Source organism: Pecten maximus, chromosome 15, assembly GCF_902652985.1.
Source record: "Pecten maximus chromosome 15, xPecMax1.1, whole genome shotgun sequence".
Classification (NCBI taxonomy): Eukaryota; Metazoa; Mollusca; class Bivalvia; order Pectinida; family Pectinidae; genus Pecten; species Pecten maximus.
This window is the reverse complement of record NC_047029.1, coordinates 28,705,249-28,725,780: the sequence shown is the minus strand read 5'-3', so window position 1 is coordinate 28,725,780 and position 20,532 is coordinate 28,705,249. Positions and strand designations below refer to the sequence as shown.

Here is a 20,532-nt window from a genome sequence, read left to right as displayed (position 1 = left end):
CTTTGCCTTCTTTGGCGGGGGAGAGCCAGTGTGCTTCCATTGCTTCGATTATTGTTTGACCTCTGGGGTAAAATGATGGACCCATGTTTCATCCATTGTGACAAATCTCTGAAGAAAGTTGGCAGGATCTTCCCCAAAAAGGTTAAGATTAGTACGCGATAATGTGCGCCTGGTGTGTTTCTGATCAACTGTTAGAAGTCATAGTACCCATCGGGCCGAAAGCTTTCCCATTGCAAGATCCTAGGTCAGAATGGGATGTACTCTTTCCTGAGAAATGCCAACTCTACTGGCTATATATCTTTCTGTTATTCATCTGTCAGTCATAACAATATCATGAACTTTATTGACCATTTCTGGGGTTCCAACATTAACAGGCCTTCCTGGACGGGGGTTCGTCCCCAAGGCTCTGTCGGCCGCGCCTAAATTCCGCCACCCTTTTTATTGTAGCATATGAAGGGGCATCTTACCCTAGTGTTGCTACCATCTGATGATGGATATCCTTATGTGTTAAACCTTTTTTATGCAAATAATGGATCACATCTCATTCACCGATTTTGTCCATTTTACAAAGCCGCTTGTCTTGTTTACTTTAGAGTGCTACCTCGTCGATATAAACTAACCAAATGAGACCAGTCCTAGGGTACACAGCTCTATATAGTCAAAGAATAGTAGGACTTAAAAAGGACATCCTAGAGTACCTCCTTCAATACGAGGCTCACAACATATCAATCAGCCCTCTTACTTAATATACATGAACGGTACGTTGTCCGTGATAAAGAACAGAATGAGCTCCTCTCCGTGGTAATTTTATAAGTTACAGGATTTGAGTATCCATGATCCTTCTACCACGCGTGGCTCATTTTTCAACGGGATGGTACTAATAAATTTTAGTTTTCACGTCCCTTGGTTTTTCATCTCCTCTTCCAGTGTCTCATTTCCAGCGTGATAATAGGTTTTTAGGTATTTAACACTCTCTACACAGCAAGGGTCATATGAGGAAGGTGTCAAAGAGCCACATAGATTAAGAAAACAAAGCACTGAGAGACAGCAGTGAGGAAAAAAAGGACAGATTAAAGATCCCAGGTGTTGTAATGGGGCCAGAAATTCATTGTAAATAGAAGACAAGCCAAGATTCTTCGCCCCTGATAACAGGTGTAAAAATACACAAAGATAAAAAAACAATCCCCAATTCTACAGGGCCTCTGATAACAGGTACACAAAGAACAAGCGAAAACTCACAAGACTTAAATAGAGTGAAATATATGTTTCTTTAATAGCCATATATCAATATTGTATTCATCATATACTTAGAGTTTATCACGTGACATACACATTCAAATAATGTGATAAAACTATTGTTCTATTTTCAACAAACAATTCAAATCTTCTGTACATGTACTGGCCTCGGTTCATCACCATTCTTTAACCTAAAATCCCTCAAGAAATTTCTTAAATCTACGGGAAATGTCGACTTAAGGAGCTCCTTAAAATTAAAGAATATTGATGAAATAGAGCCCAGATGATTGATAAATCTCTTTTAAAGTCACGCACTTAATTGCACATAACCCATTACAACGAGAAGCTGTGCATGGTCTGCTTCAGAAACAAAGATTCCACAAATACGCTCCACATACAGGCATCAATTACAAAGCTACAAGCTCATTTCCTTACACACTTAATCTTATATAAAGGATCATTAGAAGACTGAACTGTTTAGTTGGATGGTGGTGTTACGAATGGTTGTCGTGGAATGTTAACTGCAACTGATATCAGTAACGACATGTATAGTCAAAACAAATATTAAAAAAGTAATTTCAACTGAATGCTTCTAAACCATACCATGGATTCATTTAAAGCTATAGTTACAATACTGAGTGATATTAAAACAGATTTCTTATTCTAAGAACTGGAAAAGAACTGGAGTATAAAAGCTCTGGTAAATGACATAATATATCAGTTTTGTGCATACCAAGATTCTATGGAAATTGAAATTTACAAATTACATTTACCATTAATTTTGGAAAGTGTTGCACATGTAATCACATTTCTACTTATCCGGGGTGCTGAGGTCAAAATTGAAAAAGATTCATCACAAGATCAATTTGTGAAACAAGTAGCACCTTCATGAGGTAAACAATGACAATAAAGGCAAGTGGCACAGTCTGTGCTGCAGATAACAATACATGTAATTAAGAATTGTTGGTGCAATTTTCACAATAAATTTTCATTACTTTAATAACACAATTTAAAAATTATTCTGTGATTATTTTGAAATCATACATGCATATAGTTAATATTGTCTTATCTTACAGGAAAGCTTATTTAATTAAAAGATTTAATGATAATTTATTATCAACAGAGCATTGATCAGGATTTATCAAAACAATTTTTGCTTCAAAGAGTCTGTTTCATTTTTTACACAATATTCTTTTAATGCACATATCTGTTCATTCACTTTTAAAGCAGTTTTACACAACCTATTAATAGCTTTGTTGAAAATTTCATTTCACAGAATCCAAAAAGGCAAGCCAGGACTGATAAAACTGACATACAGCTGTATACATTTCTGTACATATAATGAAATATAGGACGGTATTTCTCTCAAATTACATTACTCCATGCAATGCAAAAAACAAGCATTTCCCTCTAAAATTTCAAGCTAAGCAAAATGTAGAAAGGCAAGAGACTGGTTTGGTTTAACATTACAAACAAAAATAATTATCTTTCATTCATGCCATAGTATCTTTGTCAGGTAGGTTCCTAATTAACTCAAACACCCCTTGGTTATCCTAGTGAGCCAGTGCTCTGGGGACAAATTTAACCTTTTAAAAGAAACTGTCTTATGGGTAGTAACATTTTTTTTTTTTTTTCACAATCAACAATTAAGAAATATTTGCTGGGATCAAAGTTAAAAGGACTACCAAAGCTATACCATATATCAATGCAGTGACATTTTCTATATCAAATGTATAATATGTTTGTAAATTATATTAAAACCTGTATCAATTTCCAATTGTGGTCCCTAAATGGCATATCTTCTTATATATGATGTCATTGAAATTGGCCAATGCAAGAAACAATTATCTCCCCTGTAAAGTTCCCTAATTGGCTAGACTAGTTTTACATGACCCTTTTTCACATGTCAAAACCTTTAAAATCTCCCATAATGTAAAATGCTTTGCATCACCCTCATTCAAACACCATAATCTTAACTTTTCCAAAATATGTGTTTTAAACACAATTCATTTATCAAGATACCCAGTCAAAATGGAAAATGATTAATGTTATTTTTTTTCCAGAACTATGGATATTTTATGTTCACGAATTCACAATCCTGCACAAGATGCCTTTATAAATCTTTACAACGGTCTTAACACCGGCTACATACATTGCTGACAAAAGAACAATACATTGTTATTACATCTCTACCTCTCCTCCTGTTTTTTTATCATAGATGTGCCTAGATGTGGACATTTGAACCAATTATCATAATATATGGCCCTGGTTTCACCTTAACAGGAAAGAAATTCCTTAAAATTCTGCATAGGAAAAAGTACAGAATCAAAATTCCTTAACTTCAAATTTTCCATAAGAAAGCAATACAGAAATTTAAGAAAGTTCCTCAATTAAGATTTTTCCCTTAAACCCAATAATAATTTCTAGCTAACAAATATTGTTAAATTAAGGAACCTTGATAAAATCAATGCCAGCTACAACCGTATTATCGGAAACCCAAAAGACTCTACTTGGTCATTTGTGTCAAGAATCCAACAAGGCTGTGCTCTATCCAGACCTGTAGATTCAGCATTTCCCCATGCTCTGGTATCAGGATTATGAAACAGTTCTTATGAATAACCATGAATTCTGTGCTCAAATTTCTTTTGACTAATTATTTCATACCACACAATCAAATAGTAAAATTCTGACACCCAAAACAGTATTTCTGCGTCAACTCTCAATGTTCCTCAAAAAGGTTCATTATAATTACAAGGAGCTGATCATGAGCAAAAGCATAGAACTTGAGTTTGAAAAATTCATAATTACATGCACAGGTAACTTAATTCATTTCCCCTACACATGTATAATACAGTTTTCATAGTAAAATTTAATTATAATCCGATATGTTTCTATAACAGATTTAATGTCATGACTATTTAAAATCTTCAGGAGTGAATACGAACACATCCATAAAATCTTCTGAATAATATAGAAATGTATAAAAAGAAAAAGCGCTTTAAGTACATTGGTGTTTACAAAGCACTTATAAACAAATAATTTAATAAACAAAGCAAAACCAGCACACATAAACAAGAGCGTAAAGATAAAAAATAATGATTAAATACTTAGCAGATTTGTAATCACAGACTTTGCTAATTAATATTGCTAACTGCAGGCTACCATAATAATCCTCAAATAAGCCCCCTCTCCTTGTATAAAGGTTTAATACCATACTTATCCTCAAATGAGCCCCCTCCCGAAATATAAAGATTTAATACCATATTTATGCTCATATAAGCCCCTCCCCTAGTGTAGAAGTTTAGTACTGTATCTATTCTTAAATTTAGTATCATATTTATCCTTTAAAAAACTCTCCCATAATGTCATATTTATCCTCAAATGAGCTCCCTCTCCCCAGTTTAAAAGTTTAGTACTATACATTTACATGTATCCTTACCTAAACTAAAGTCCAGTAAGTTTGGGGAGGGCTTACTTGTGAACTACTTTAGCTAACTATAATTTCAAAATTGATGATTCTGCAAAAATGAAGGTCCTGCAGCTTATTTGTGGTCATTAGCTGATTTGCAGATAATTACGGTATTTTTAAATATATAGATACACATACTGTACATGCATTTACAGAACAAAACAGAAGCACACAGTCAATACATATACTATAGAGGTTGTTATTTCTGATGGTTTCTTTTTCCTGTTATTTTTTTGCACATACAAAAAAAAAAAAGAAAAAAGACACCTTGAAAAAGTAATTATCAAAAGAAAGTTTATGGTCAATTTCATTAGTTTTGCACCAAAACAAAATCAATTTTGCTCTCAAACTTTTGGTAACAGCACTAAATGATTGAACCACTCAGGAAACAACCATTGCAGTATATAAAAGCTGAACAAAAGTACATAAACAGAAACAAAAACAAAAAAGGGAAGAGATCATAAAGAACACTAGAAACAGATATAAAAATTTGACTTATCGAGTTGTTGCCATGTGCAATAAGATGGAGATAATTTAACAGATGGAGATAATTTAAATTGGTAGAGCCTATGAACACATCTGAGAAAAGGATAACTTTTTATGTGTATATGCATTATTCCATTTCACCATTGTAAATTTATAACAATCATGAACCACTTAATCAAAATATAAAAATTATTTCTAATTTGGTGAAAATTTCCATCGGGGCATTGGGAACTGCCTCCGAGAACAAATGGAAAGTTGCAAACCATGAAAATAAGTTTAAAGAGTAATATTACTTAAATATACTGGAGACTATGGTAAGTAACTCTGCCAGTACTCATCGCAGCTCAAGTGCACCGGACAATGTATCCTCTTGATGCCGATCAATAAGAGGTTTGTGGTCTGAACCCTACCCAGGGTGGTTTGTGTTTTTCAGAAAGCCGAGATCACATGTTGTGCTCTTCAATATTGTGGTCATGTCGTTTGGTTAGACAATTAACCCTATTAATGCCCTAAATAACATGTGACCGTCCTCTCATGCTTTGTTCAGTGAGGTAGAGATCAGCTACTACAAGGAGATGCTCCCACGAAGTAACCATGGCTGTTCATGGGACCCAACAATGAAGCTAACCCAATATACCGATGCATACTTGGAAACAGCACAAGGACGTATGATGTTTCACTCATTTAAACCAGTCATATAATATATTTTATATTCAAGTCCATGTTTTAACTCATATGCAAGTTTTTAATAAACTGTACCTGACCAAATGCACATTTGATAGGCCATATATAAATCATCTGGCGGCTTGCTGACCTAATGCACTCTATCTCCTATATACTATGTAATAGACAGTTGAACACATATATATACAATATACCATGTATAATATGTGTAATTCTTAAATTGCCTGTTGGTAACAAATAAATATCTTTATATACATTAAACAAAGTAATCCCATAATGCATCATTTTGGAGATGCAATAAGAGAAGATAACTCTAAATGAAGATGAAATAACCCAGTTATGATTGAATGAATCCCCCACAGCTGTCATAGAAATCTTAAAGGAGCAAAACAAATAAATCACAGTAAACCAATAGTTTTCTGAACAAATTAAATATCAATGCAACCAAGTTTAGCCAAACATCACACTTATAATCCTCTAAACAAACTCTCAGTAGCCTGATATTAACTACTAAGTATGTCAAATTGAACATCTTCATCAACAAGTAACAATCAAAATTTAAAATAACAAAATTAATTTTTCATGGTTATATCTACCAGAGCCAAATTATCAATCCCGTTAAAGAAAACCACTTGGACCATCCAAATTACCGTGGTATTACTACATGGCTATAGGACTCTTGCATTTTTGCTAAGGATGTTCCAGCTCAAGGGATCGCAAAACATAATCCCAAGAATTTTACTACCTTTTTTGACCCCCCTCATATATATGAAGGAGTATTTTTTCTCTCATATATGACAAGGTTAGTTGAGATTTAATGAGGCTGACATGAAGCAGGACAAACACTTTCATCATTCAGTATTTTCCGATTGCTAAATGCAGAACAAAGTATTCAAATATTGAATATTTTTAAATTTGGCTTCATAAAAACTGAAAATATAATACACTTTCATTATCAAATCAAATGCTCTTCAAAATCAAAACAACAAAGATTATTTTCACTACATGTACAATATATATTTGTAATATATATGTATGATTCTGATTATAACTTGTAATAAAAATTCATTCATGACCAAATTTTTCAGCAGCTACCTCATTTTCATCAAACCCACACACAACCAGATACAAGATAACCACGCAAAGAAAAAAAACACAATCTTTGGATCATCCGACCAATAATCAAGATGCCGCATTCCTATATTCAATAAATAATTCTTTACCCCTAAAAAGAATTACCTTTTTTATGGAGGCAGAAATATTACACATACATACACATATTTACTCAATAAATACCATCATTTCCTTTAAATCCTTTAAGGACTCCACAAAGTTTTCCATTAGTGGTCGGTACACAGATGTTCACACATTTATAAATAGGCCACTTTTCTGGATCTGCCGCGATATTCTGCTAGCTCTTGGTGAGCTTAAAAATAGTGAAACTCGTGGTACACTGGGTGTCAAAAGAGTAACATAGTTTTATCAAATTCCCAAGAGTGGTCTACATAATGAATACCAGGTTATTATCCATCTGATGTATGTGATAAACCACACTCAAACTCGTCAATGCATTGGCGAAGGCATCCATCCCTGTAAAACCAAAAGACGAATATTAATTAAATCTTATACATAACATGGACAAGCAAACATTGTTTTTTTTATGTTTACAGCAAAATAAAATGAAATATTTTACTAGCATTTCTTCCATAATTTAAGCATCCTTTCGATTTTTAGAAGCCAATATTTTTTCAGCGTAACTTGTAAATGTAACTACAGATGCATATTTTTGCGTTAATTTTGTAACTAATTAGCAGTAAGATATGTGACTTTATATGCTTTAAACCAGTATATCTGTGGAGTAAAGTGTCACATGTTTGTAGATTAAAAATTACAAATCAAAATAATACTTCAGCTGTATCTGCTTTTTAAAGGATATAGGCTGTAAAATTATCAAAATCACTTATAAGCAAGCACAAATTTACTTTGTGGAAATCCGACGGATATGTAAACCACACATCAATATCTTTTTTTTCAAATTTTATGCAATACATAATTTACAATTATAGGACAATTACATATCAATTTGTTATCGATATCCTACATCAAATAAAACATTTCATAAATATCTACATTACAGCTCAGGTGAGCTGAAATAAACCATCGAAATACCAAAACCAATCGCCCACAAGCTGACACCATTTGTCTATAAGGCACACTCCCAAGGCAACAACTCTCATATACTGTATAGTTGTTAATTTTCATGAGACTAAAATTCCGTGGTTTTCCAGTCAGATCTTGTTCACGGGTAATCACTTTTATTTATTTGTTTGTACATATTTATATTCGCTGGTTGTTTATTTTCGCTCTATATTCAATGACCAGGAAAATAGCGAAATTAAATCCCATAAGAGTATAAGAACTACATGTATACAGTATTTTTGTGTCTGATTGGTATAGTACTTTCCTTCGTGTCTGGTACTATCTGTCACCAGACAATCTCTAGCTATAAGAGAGTTATTCCCATAGGTAATGATCCTAATAGATTTGTAAGTACATCACATGGCTGAAAATCTTGTAAACTTAATAAAATTTCTTCTTTTGTCTGATAATATTTTATTGGGATATTTGAAAATGATTAATAAACTGTTCATTTTAGTCATTTACATCATGGTTAAAGTCATACTAAATTTCTACATCAATGTTTATGAATTTTGTTGGCAGTTTCTTCATGTACTTTGCTGTATCTCTGCCAGAATTTTTTTAAATCTGGTTTTTGATGCTCAACATAAGCAAGCGATGACAATGGAATCAATGTAAAGCTTACATAACAATAGAAAGCAAGGGTGTACATGTAGCTCTCGGCAGTAGGTATATCATTGTGTATTCTATTTAGTCTAGAGAGATGACACACTACACCAAATAACTTCAATGACCAACCATTTTCAAAATCATCATGTGATGTACTAATACAATTTCACATTAACATAGATAAAGCAAAGGGAGGTAACAAGTGACTAGAAATAAATAACCACACAATACCCAGGTAAGATTGTCTATTTCACCCTATACTCCTAAACCAAATCTCAATAGCAATGACTAGTTTTCTCATTTTGGAATTATTTACACCCTATACTCAAAATTTTTTAAAAAATTACACAAATAGCATTACTATCAAAGCAGATTTTTTTTATTAATTATCTTTTATTTATAAATCATACAATAAGTCAAGCGAAATAACCATTAAGGTATTGTGTCACACTTGGTTTTAACTGGAAAACATAGTTGAATGCAAATGCCATAGAACATGTTTTTTATGCTATGAAAGTGACAAAATAAATAATTGTATCAACACACAAATACAGGCACATGTGTATAATATACTTTTAATATGACTTTTTCACAAGTATGTGAAGGTAGAAAGATTTTGCTGATCAAATAAATCACATTCAATCTTCTTCTCTAAATATATTTCTGCTAGACCTACACATATATAATTCTGATCTACAAGAGTGACTTCCCTTAGTTTCACTCCAAGCTTGAAAGCTGATGGAGGCCAGGAACGCTAATATCATATGATACGTTATGTGGCATTACGCATTTACATTGATTTTACCATAAGAGGCGGACTTATTATTAAGCAAGAGTCAATTAAGGATTAAATTGAATATATTTTTATGTTCATTAAGGGCTCCATAACATAATAAAAAAAATACTCAAGTTCATTCTTATAATTTAATCTACAATAAACTCCGTAAAAATCTACTTTTATTGAAGGACTCTTTTCTCTTAGATATTATTACTTCAATAATATCATTCAGCTATTCATTGATGGACTTTTTGCTTTTAAAATGATTAAAACACTTATCAGCCAATCAAAAGCCAACTTACAAACAGCTAAAGTCATCCTTTTAAATACATGTATGTTAATACCAATTTTTAATCCAATGAAAATACTTGTTATAAGCAAGATTAAGTTATTCAATAATAGTAGAATATAATCTATTACTATTTATGGTGCAGAATTTCTATCCCCAGTTACATTAAGATCATATAGAAAACTGTCAATGGCATTGGGTCTATATTTTCCATGTGGCTTTTCAAGCACCAAAGAAAAGATTAACCAAATTGACAAGTAAACCTTACTATGGAAACAAGGAAACAGACCCTACACATCATGCATGAATATGAAAGTATAACAAACAAACCAGTATTCCTTTGTCTCTGTTCTACATCTTTTGGATCTGTTCGAGAGATACATCAAAACTACAATATCTCAAACAGTGAGACAGACTTCATCAGATGAAACATTTAATGATGTCTTCTATCTGATACTGCCAAGATCACATACAGAGCCTATACAGATCTCTTAAAGCAAACAAATGCACAGCCTTTTCAAAGCCCAAAATAAATTGTGAAGGAATTTTTCATACAAAATAGAAACTTTTTAATTTTAATTAGAAATTTTATTGAAGCCTGATGCTTCACTGTTCCTGGCTTAATTGAAACATTGATTTGGACATTTTCTTTTAGTTAATCAGTTTTGTAACATAAAACTTTGAGACAATGAGGATTCAAGGGCTTAACAAGGCCACAGACCACGAGGATTCAAGGGCTTAAGAAGGCAACAGACCAGAAGATTCAAGGGCTTAACAAGGCTTAACAAGGCCACAGACCATGAGGATTCAAGAGCTTAACAAGGCCACAGACCATGAGGATTCAAGAGCTTAACAAGGCCACAGACCATGAGGATTCAAGAGCTTAACAAGGCCACAGACCATGAGGAATCAAGAGCTTTACAAGGCCACAGACCTTGAGGATTCAAGAGCTTTACAAGGCCATAGACCATGAGGATTAAAGGGCTTAACAAGGCCACAGACCACGAGGATTCAAGAGCTTAACAAGGCTTAACAAGGCCACAGACCACGAGGATTCAAGGGCTTAACAAGGCCAAAGACCATGAGGATTCAAGGGCTCAACAAGGCCACAGACCATGAGGATTAAAGGGCTTAACAAGGCCACAGACCACGAGGATTCAAGAGCTTAACAAGGCTTAACAAGGCCACAGACCATGAGGATTCAAGGTCTTAACAAGGCCACAGACCACGAGGATTCAAGGGCTTAACAAGGCCACAGACCAGGAGCATTCAAAGGCTTAACAAGGCCACAGACCACAAGGATTCAAGGGCTTAACAAGGCCACAGACCACAAGGATTCAAGGGCTTAACAAGGCCACAGACCATGAGGATTCAAGGGCTTAACAAGGCCACAGACCATAAGGATTCAAGGGCTTAATAGACCACAGACCAGGGTACCTGTGATTCAGTGCTTTTCAAGGCCACAGACCAGGATTGAAGGGCTTAACAAGGCCACAGACAAGGATTTAAGGGCTGAACAAGGCTAAAGACCAGGATTTATGGGCTTAACAAGGCCAAAGAACAGGAGGTATAAAGGCTTATCAAGGCCACAGACCAGGACTCAAGGCTTTTTTTCAAGACCACAAAGTAAATTTTAAGGGCTTTTCAAAACTGTGATCACCCTGACCTGGTGCCTGTTTGTTTAAGTCTTTGTCAAATCTTGTGTGAAAGCATTCACCTAAAGGCCCTCCTCTCCTATTGGACAACTCTGGTCCCATGGCTCTGTACATGTTCCCATTTCTTACTAACAATGTTACTGTGCATGTGATGTACATATAGCTATGGGCCGTTTTCGTTTTTGCGGTCCAAACAGACGGACCAGGTGGACAGGTGTTGTTCGTTTATGAAATAAAGACGGACCTGATGATTTTAAATTGTTTTCAGACGAGCCTTGGCAGAGACTTCTAAGGCCTGTATTAACATTTGCAGGTCCGTCAACATATATGTTTGAAATATTACATTTAAATATGTCCACATAAACGAACAGGCCCATGGTGTCTGCTTTAAGTATATATGATAATACCTTACTATGATATGCCTCCAAATACAAAAGAGTTTGACAGTGGTTGGTAATACTGGATACAATTTCAGTAAGACATTCAGTGGACTATTCACAACTCATAAGCGAAAATACAAAGACTTTTTTTTAAGGGAGATAACTCGAAGAACATACCAAAGGTTCAAGTACATGGCAGCATATATTTTCTTCCATTTACCAAAGAGTTTAAAAAGTTTATACTTGACAGATGGATGTTCAAATATTAAAATGATTTTTCCCCCCAAGCAGGATTACATAATTGAAAAGACCATAACCTAAGACAGACATTCAAATTGATTGTAGGTTCAGGATACTGGTCCAAAATACCAAAAACACAAAATAACACAAACTCATCACAAGCTCTATAAAGTAAATGAGTCTGTGTTTTACCACTTACATAAGAAATTCAGTGTTTGAAAGGCAAACATTGTACTGGTGTTGTCTAGATGTGCCAGCAGTGCAGTACAATATACAAAGTCACAGTTTCAACAAATATTCTCACTTTGGGAGTTCATTTTTTTGGGCATTTTGATATACATGTACAATGCAGTGTAATAAGCAAGTGGGATCTTCACAATATTTACTAGAATTGAATTGGTGCTTGATCGGTGCGAATAATTCAAAAATTAATAATAATAGGAATTTACCTAGTACTCAGCTCTAGATAATCAAATTTAAACACAATTATATAATATTGTATTTAACATACCCAGAGTTTATTCACTTCATAATATTTTAATTCTTTTTTTTCCACAATATCTTTTTTTTTAGTTCAGTGAGGATTAAACCCAGGCCTCTCCGGTGGAAATATATCTAAACCACTCATCCAATGAGACACACATATTACAATAATTATACTCCGATTCAGTTACATGGACCATAAGCAGTATTAGTAAGTTAGCAAACTATGTTAAAATGATCATGTAAAACATATTATTTTTTATACACACAGCATTCTTGATAAATTTGTACTCTGATTGGTCGATTATTAGATCAATGAACCAATGATGAACTTACAGCAGCTCTAGTGTCTTCTTTGGCTATGATCTTCCTCGTCTGGTCATCCGAGAACTTGACAATCGTGCCAATGACTCGAGCTAATGTCTGGAAGGAAAAACTCAAATATTATACAAAATCATATTTTGGTGGAGTGATTTGAAAGGTGTACCACAGAAAGACAGGACAGAATGAGTCATTATACAAACAATGTAAAAATGAAACCTTTTCTCAAAAAAATCTACAAAATTAATACAAAATGTCAAGGTGTATTAGTTTGTGCAGATATCCCAATACAGATAAATTTCAACTAAATACTATTAGGACAATAGTAAGATGTCAACTTGTCAAGGCTGTTGTCTGGTGTCTTTCCGTGAACCTTACCTTGGTCTCTTTGCCCATCATATACTGGAACAAGATATTACGGAGGTACTGAAAAAAAAAAAATTAAAAAATTAAATAATCTGATAAAATCATCCATCTTTCAGGATTACGAAGAAAATTTAGAAAATTCTTTTCTAGTACACGTGAAGATAGCATATATAATTATTAAATTCTAATCCCTGTTTTCCATTTCACTAAAGCTTACTGAATTTTACAAAATCAGGTTAATAGATCAGGTAAATAGATTGGTGTGATTTAACGTTTTTTTCTGAATCAACAAGTCTGTTAAGAGATTTTATACATAGAACTGCTGTACCTCTATCTGTGTTGGTTCATTTAGAAGGGGTCCGTATGCGGTGCCATCTGTAGCAAAGCCAGGACTGAGGGGCGGGGAGTCAATGGATAACTGTGCTGGTCTCTTGTCCAGAGTATTAATCTGGAAATGTACATGACAATGTAGATATTGAGTATTATCAGTAACAACTGTGTTATATGTGACAAATTTCTCCAATGTTGAATTTTTACTTTTCAATTATCCAAAAGAATTTTGTATTCAATTATTCCAATGTCATTAATCATTTAAAACTACCATGATAATGGATTTATGGTTTCCTTCAGTAAAACTCTTTCACTTTACATTCAGGTAGCATACACCATTAAGAATACCAATATAACATTCTTTAGTATGCTTCACCTAATAACAAATCTTTCAAAACAAATTCCCTAAAGTTTTATTTCTATTCTATCACTGATGGAACACACTTTCCATGCTTATCCTGTAATGAGCCCAAGGGGAGCCGAGCCAACACATACCCTAGTTCAAAGTACAATAATGCAGTTAAGGGATTGATGGGATTTGAATTAATTTATATGAACTGCAATAACTAAATGGGACCTTATATTACCAGGCATGAGCTTAATGTCAGATATATACAGTGAATAAGTTTGAAGGTAAATTAATAACTGGGTTAAACAAATATGAGGAATTGTTTGTTTGTTGGGTTTATCTCCCCTTGAACAGCCATTGGTCATTTTGAGGCGGAGTCTTCTTGTAGTAGATGGTGGCTACCTCACTGAACAATATATGGAAGACCAGTTTCATTCCTTTCAAAGCAATTAGGGTTAAGTGTCTTGCCCAAGGATCATAACCATGTCAGTGCAGACTGGTTATTGTTTCTCTGCTTCTCGAGAAACAAACCATTACCGGTAGCTATATAGGGAGTGTCATTGGTCTACAGTACCTTCTGATGCAGTTCCCGCTCTCTAATCCTGCTCTGGGTGATCTCTCCACTCAGCTGCTGAACCTGAGCCTAAAACAGACATCATTAAGCAAGTCAGTATCTTGTAACTAGTGATAGACTAGCAGTTAATGATCTTATCAGTAAACAAATCTCTCCATGTTCTTTTGAGAAATAATGCATTTCATTTCAAAAGTGGTCAAGGTTGGCCTTTGACCTTTAACCTTGAGCAACGACCACCTAAAATCCAATCAGGGGTAGAACTTGATGGTGTGATGTTATGGTGTAAATGTGAACTAAATATGTTCCAGGGGTTCAGGAGATATCTTGTAAAAGATATCTTTATTTTGAAACTGGTCAAGTGTGACCTTTGACCTTTAACCTTGACTGATGACCATCATCCTTAGTGTGAGGCGAAAACATTACCGAGTAAGTCTCACAACAACATTATTAATAGTTGTTGGTAGAAGTAGGGTCACAGGGTGTTCCTATAGCTAAATAAAAATATGAGAACAGCTTACCAATGTCATGGCTGAAGTGACATGTTCTCCTTGTTCTAAGTAGGTCTGTTGCATAATGATGTTGTGTATGGTGTGATGTGAGGTTGTCATTGGATACAGCATGTGTGTTGTGTTGTTCAATTGTGTAACCATGGTAGTGTTGTTGTTGTGTTTAGATATATTACCCATCATGCAATATTGTTTGGAGTTTTGGAGTTGTGTGTCAAAATCATTGTTGTTGTTGAAGAGTGGTCAATTGTGTATTGTGTATTGTAAATGAAAATAGTGTTAGTTAACAAGAAATCTCATTTACAACTCAAAATAAAACAGCTCAGAGACACCAGAATTATCTTAAAGTTAGCATTTAACCCCCCCACCCCTAATCCTATGTAAACTGTGAATGACCAAATGGTGTTACAAGTACAGCATACAAATTGAATCTGGGATGTCAATAACATTTAGTCTTTGAAACTAGCACAGTAAAATTTTCTAAAGATTTTACAGACACGCTACAAATTTCTGATTTACAAACAAAGTAAGTTAAAATCCCTAAATATGGCTCAACCATATATATCTTAAAATCCTATAATGAACTTCTGATATACTAGTAACTAACTATTCCATTTGGTCCTGAGAAATTCAATGTAAACATTTTTTGCAGTAAAACCAGCAGACAGTCTTAATTGTGAGTAGCATGGCCTTAGCACGGCCTTAATAATATAGTATGTATTATACAGACCTGCAGGTCCATGTTTGTCAGCTCCAGATCCTGGATATCACTCTCCAGGTTGGGGTCAGAGAGGTCAAACGTCACTCTTTTTCGAGCTGGTTGTGTCGGCAGTGGCCTGTCCAGTAGAGCCGTGGGTAAGGAGTTCTGTTCGAAACGACCCTGAGCTTCGGCTAACTCCAGTCTGTCGATTAAGAGTGAATATGATAAAATAAATACTTATGATAATAACAAGTTTTATCATTAGAAGTTAATTCTTGCATAAAAGTAAGCCTCTCTGGCAGATATTGTTTGCTATTTGCAAAGTTAATACAGACAGTGGATCATATTTTTTTCTCATTTACATTTGAAAATTATGAAATGAATCTAGGAATTTTTCATTTTATCAAGCATTTAGTAATGAAACTACCATTTTTTTCAAAGAACTCGCACGAAACAGAAATTCAACAAATATAGGGTAATATTCTGTTAATCATGTAACTTAAACATGTTTCCAAACATCCATGAGAACAGCATTTAATCATACTGATATAAAATCTAAATCTGCAATGTTTTCACTCCTCGTTTTTTTTCTTTGGCATAATGCATCTGATGCCTCGCAACTATGATGTCACATTTTATACAATGAGGACCTTTAGCCAATCACAACTTTTCTGCAAATGTAGGCGTTTAAAGCACCTGTTTAAAACAGAACTTATGTAATGGGTGTTATGACACAGATATCAGGATAATTATTCTGATCCCATGTTGTAATTAATAATCAAAATAAACTTAATAATCTATACATAATGGAGAATACTCCAGTACTATATTAAGGGGCTAAAATCAATGATAGGTAATTCTGAGTCTTTACCTGTGCCTCTCCTTTAGTTCTCGGATGTGACTGGTCAGTTCGATGACCTGTTTCTGTAGGAGATGACCGCTGGTGTTGCCACTCTGTAGAGCACTAATGGCCAGTTGGTTGTGATGCAGCAACTCCTGGACAGAGGTCAAGCATACATTTGAGGTCAAACACTATATTGTAGCATAAAATACGTTATAACCTGGCACCATTTTCATCAATGTTACTTAACTTAAGGAAATTTCTTAATTGGAGTTTTTTTTATGGAGTCCCTAAACTAAGATTATGTTCAAAAACCCAATAATGCTCTCCTATAAAAATTGGAAGGGTCAAGGGATTTCCTTGGGTAATCCAAGAACCTTTTGGTTTATATTTGATTCTTATCAAAGTGAACAATCCCTCCACCCCCACCAACCGAACAAAATTACAAGATAATATATCTCAATTCTTTAGTGACACTTCAGTAACCTTGGATTAAGATTATCAACAATAGGAATTCAGGCAAAAATTGTGAGAATAAATAATGTGAGAAGATGTGTATAAAAATTAAGAATTAAAAATTTTAAGTAAAACAATGAATATTAAATATGAACTTGATTACCGTACATGACAAAATGTTTAAAATTCTGAAAAAATGCCCAGAAAATGTTGAGGATGTAAATTCTTGTCATTGTAAATACCCTATGATCTATGCTTTGTAAACAGCCCTACTATAACTGAAAACCCCACAGGTCCAACACATAACCCCTGACTCGTATAAAGGTGTCTGACTGTCAGCTTAAAGCTGGACAATGAAAAAGCATTTCTACCAGATGTAAAAATAGATACAAAGTATGGCTGTCATCATTGCCACACATAGGCTTAAGCTTATTGTTCCTAATCTAGGCACTACTTAGGCAAAAATAGGTCATCAGGATTTTTCTATCAAATAATGTCATGCACAAAACTTTCATGAAGTGTAAAAATAATTTGAGAGGGGTCTAGTAATTATAAGTTGCAAGAATGTATATGTAGACTTTCTATCAAAGAAAAAAATTGTTTATGCATATCTATCTCTTTCTGATAATGTCATGATTCCCTTTAATATCACATTCCTCTGACAAGGGCCACATAACATAAATAAAACAACATCCACACCAACATATCTTGTAATTACAGGATATTTGTTTAACCTTGATCAATTTAAAAAGCAGGTGCACCAGCTTTACATACAAAGTAAACAAAGACAAACAATTAAATTTTATTATATTCTGCTTTAAATACTGTCAAAGCAAGCCTTATCATCTCAAAATTTGTTTTTGATCTTAATTTCATTAAGTTCAAGTCAAAATGATATTGATATCTTTATTTTTAATAATACAATGGTTCTCTAAAATTCATGCAAAAATGATTTTCATTTTGTTGTGGGTTTTTTTTTTGTTATGTTTTTCTTTTTTTTAAATTTCAATTATGACTTTGTACTACTTTCATTTTTTTTTATTTCATGCAAGTATTTTTTTAACAAAAATACCTTCAATTAATAAAGGTATGCACAAGTTTTGAGAACGCAAGGCAAGATTCGAATGATAAAAACTAAAAACAAAATAAGAATGTGTACCTCAGGCTCTATGACACTTGGATCACCAGCTAGCTGTAAGCTTCCGGACTACAAAATGATGATGATGACATGTCATGATAAAATAATAGTGAAATAATAGTCATATAAACAAAATGGGTGAGTGTGGTAAATAAGATTCATAATGATACATAAGTTGATGGAAGTAAATAGTTCTATATTCTCATCAAAGAACAAATAATATAAATTTTCATAAATTATTATATTTTTTTTTTTTTTTTTGTTGAATTAAGTTTTATTAACTGATATCACTCTTGCTGGTCTGGGTGTAGCAATGAAGGGTCTTACTTTGCATGGAAAACAGATCAACTGCAGAAACGCAAGTGGTCATGCATGTGACCCCCCTACATTTTCACATCCGATTGAGGAATTGAGCCTCAGTGGTCTTGATTAGAGAAAGTGTGTAACCATTGTGCCATCCGACCAATCAAATCACCTAAAGTCTACACGCCTACACAGGTAGGATTTATTTATATCTCCCCTTCATTCCTCATACCATATTCCACCAAAACAAAAACACAAAAAGGGTGTGCTTTATAAAACCATGTACAGAGAAAAATGTCCATGTGATATTTGGGTGGAAAAAAATAAAACCATGTACAGAGAAAATTTTCTGTGTGAAATTTGGGTGGAAAAAAATAACTTTTTATTTTTTCATTTACACACCTTTATGTATTGAAAACAATACATACAGTTGAAAGACTGAAGATTTATAAATTGACAGATCTGTGAGGTTTACCGTTAGCAACTTTTTAAATGTTTCAATTAGCTTACAGGTAAAAAGATGGTGGTGCCCTTACAGAGGCAGGTACAGTTATTAGGTGGAATACGGTATGACCGACACAATAAGACTTACACACTGGTATGTTGTAGTGTTAATTTTCTAATTTCGATGAGATTACTTCTAATTACATTTTAATTAAACTTCCATCAACTTTTGGATTTGGAGGGACAAACATAATAGGAAGTGCTTTTCAGTGGGAAAAAGTGCATGTAGCAGTGACCGCACAAGAAACAGAGGTTTATAACACAGAAAACAGTGAGAAAGTTCCAATAAATACATTTCAAACTCACATCATCAATTTCAACATTGCATACAGAAAAATGACAGTAACTGATTCAAAGGCACCTTTGTTCACAAAATTTAATGTTTCAGGTGAAAAAGTCACACAGATGCCATATTTACCCAGCAATAAACCCAGGGACCAACACAACACCTCCGTGTAATAGCATTTGCTTGCATTTCTAATTAACTGCATTATATTGGGGTGGGCTTATTACCAGGCATGGGTTTATTGTCAGGTAAATACGGTATAGGAATCGTAACAATGTTAATTCTGGAAGGTTTTTGATACATTGTTGTCAGAATGAAGTAAGCTTTACTGTCATTTTATAATGATTCCTTGGATTGTAATACCTTTTATCTATCAGTTAGACACCTTTCTGAAAGATTGCTTACATTTCTTGTGGAACATTATATCAAAACCCCACAAATATTGCCACAAAAATAAATACATATCTTATTACTCTTCTGAAAATAAACTTAATAGAAAATAATTTTAGACAATTGGAAATTACCGAGTAAGCCCTATAGAATATAGCACCTGACGAAAAATATTCCAGATCTCTAGTTTTCAAGAAAATGACTTTGAAAGTAAGAACATTAGACACCAACACTGATGCCATCCCTAAGAAAAATCACATCTACAGTAACACATGTCCACCAGCTCTGTCAGCCGTGACTAATGACAAATCACATCTACAGTAACACATGTCCACCAGCTCTGTCAGCCGTGACTAATGACAAATCCAACCTTTCTCTCTGTGTTCCACTCCTGTGTGAGAGACTGAACTTCCTCTTTATGGATGACCTCTTTGACCTCCAGGCTTTTCTCCTGTGTCTGTTTCAATTTTTCTTGAAGTTCCCAAATGCTAACTTCATGTTTTTGTTGTAAATCTGTGATCTCTAACTGATGTTTCTGGTTTTCTTCGAACAGTCTTTGTTCCAATTCACTAATTTTTGCATTTGATTCCTCTTCAGATTTCTAAAATGAAAAGGTTAAGTATGAAACATAATGAGTGTGTAAAACATTCATGAAAGAACATGTTGGCTTCAATATTGAATCATTTATATCTGCATGATTTGTGTAGAAGCAAAAATCTGGTTCTAAGCTTACAGCAATCTATGTTCCCTATACCCCCACCCACCATGTTAAATTTTCTGTCACACAAATGTTCCAAATTTCTTCAAGTGGTAATATCTGAAAATGACAGTAAAACAAGCAAGTACAGGTATATATATAAAAATATAATGTACGTATAACTTAGCAACACAAATGACGAAGGAAGACAACTTTTTGACTCGTGCCCTGACTGGGCCTCAGCTTTCTTAAAAAAGAATGTT

General features: G+C 33.9%; 1 protein-coding gene across 3 annotated transcripts in view; it reads right to left on the bottom strand.

Annotated features, from left to right (window-relative positions):
- Positions 1–1,244: 1,244 nt before the first annotated feature.
- Positions 1,245–20,532, bottom strand: part of LOC117343091 (golgin subfamily A member 4-like) — a 51,607-nt gene continuing 32,319 nt past the window's right edge. The window contains exons 14-24 of one of the 3 annotated variants that reach the window (XM_033905383.1): positions 19,943–20,173; positions 18,111–18,158; positions 16,526–16,650; positions 15,685–15,856; positions 14,967–15,011; positions 14,449–14,517; positions 13,524–13,643; positions 13,208–13,255; positions 12,845–12,931; positions 10,081–10,116; positions 1,245–7,465 (exon numbers count right to left, since the gene is read on the bottom strand). In XM_033905383.1, coding sequence (XP_033761274.1) covers positions 10,102–10,116; positions 12,845–12,931; positions 13,208–13,255; positions 13,524–13,643; positions 14,449–14,517; positions 14,967–15,011; positions 15,685–15,856; positions 16,526–16,650; positions 18,111–18,158; positions 19,943–20,173 — 960 coding nt within the window. In that variant the 3' untranslated portion in view covers positions 1,245–7,465; positions 10,081–10,101. The remainder of the gene's footprint in view (positions 7,466–10,080; positions 10,117–12,844; positions 12,932–13,207; positions 13,256–13,523; positions 13,644–14,448; positions 14,518–14,966; positions 15,012–15,684; positions 15,857–16,525; positions 16,651–18,110; positions 18,159–19,942; positions 20,174–20,532) is intronic. The other 2 variants (XM_033905382.1, XM_033905384.1) reach the window with 2 other exon arrangements.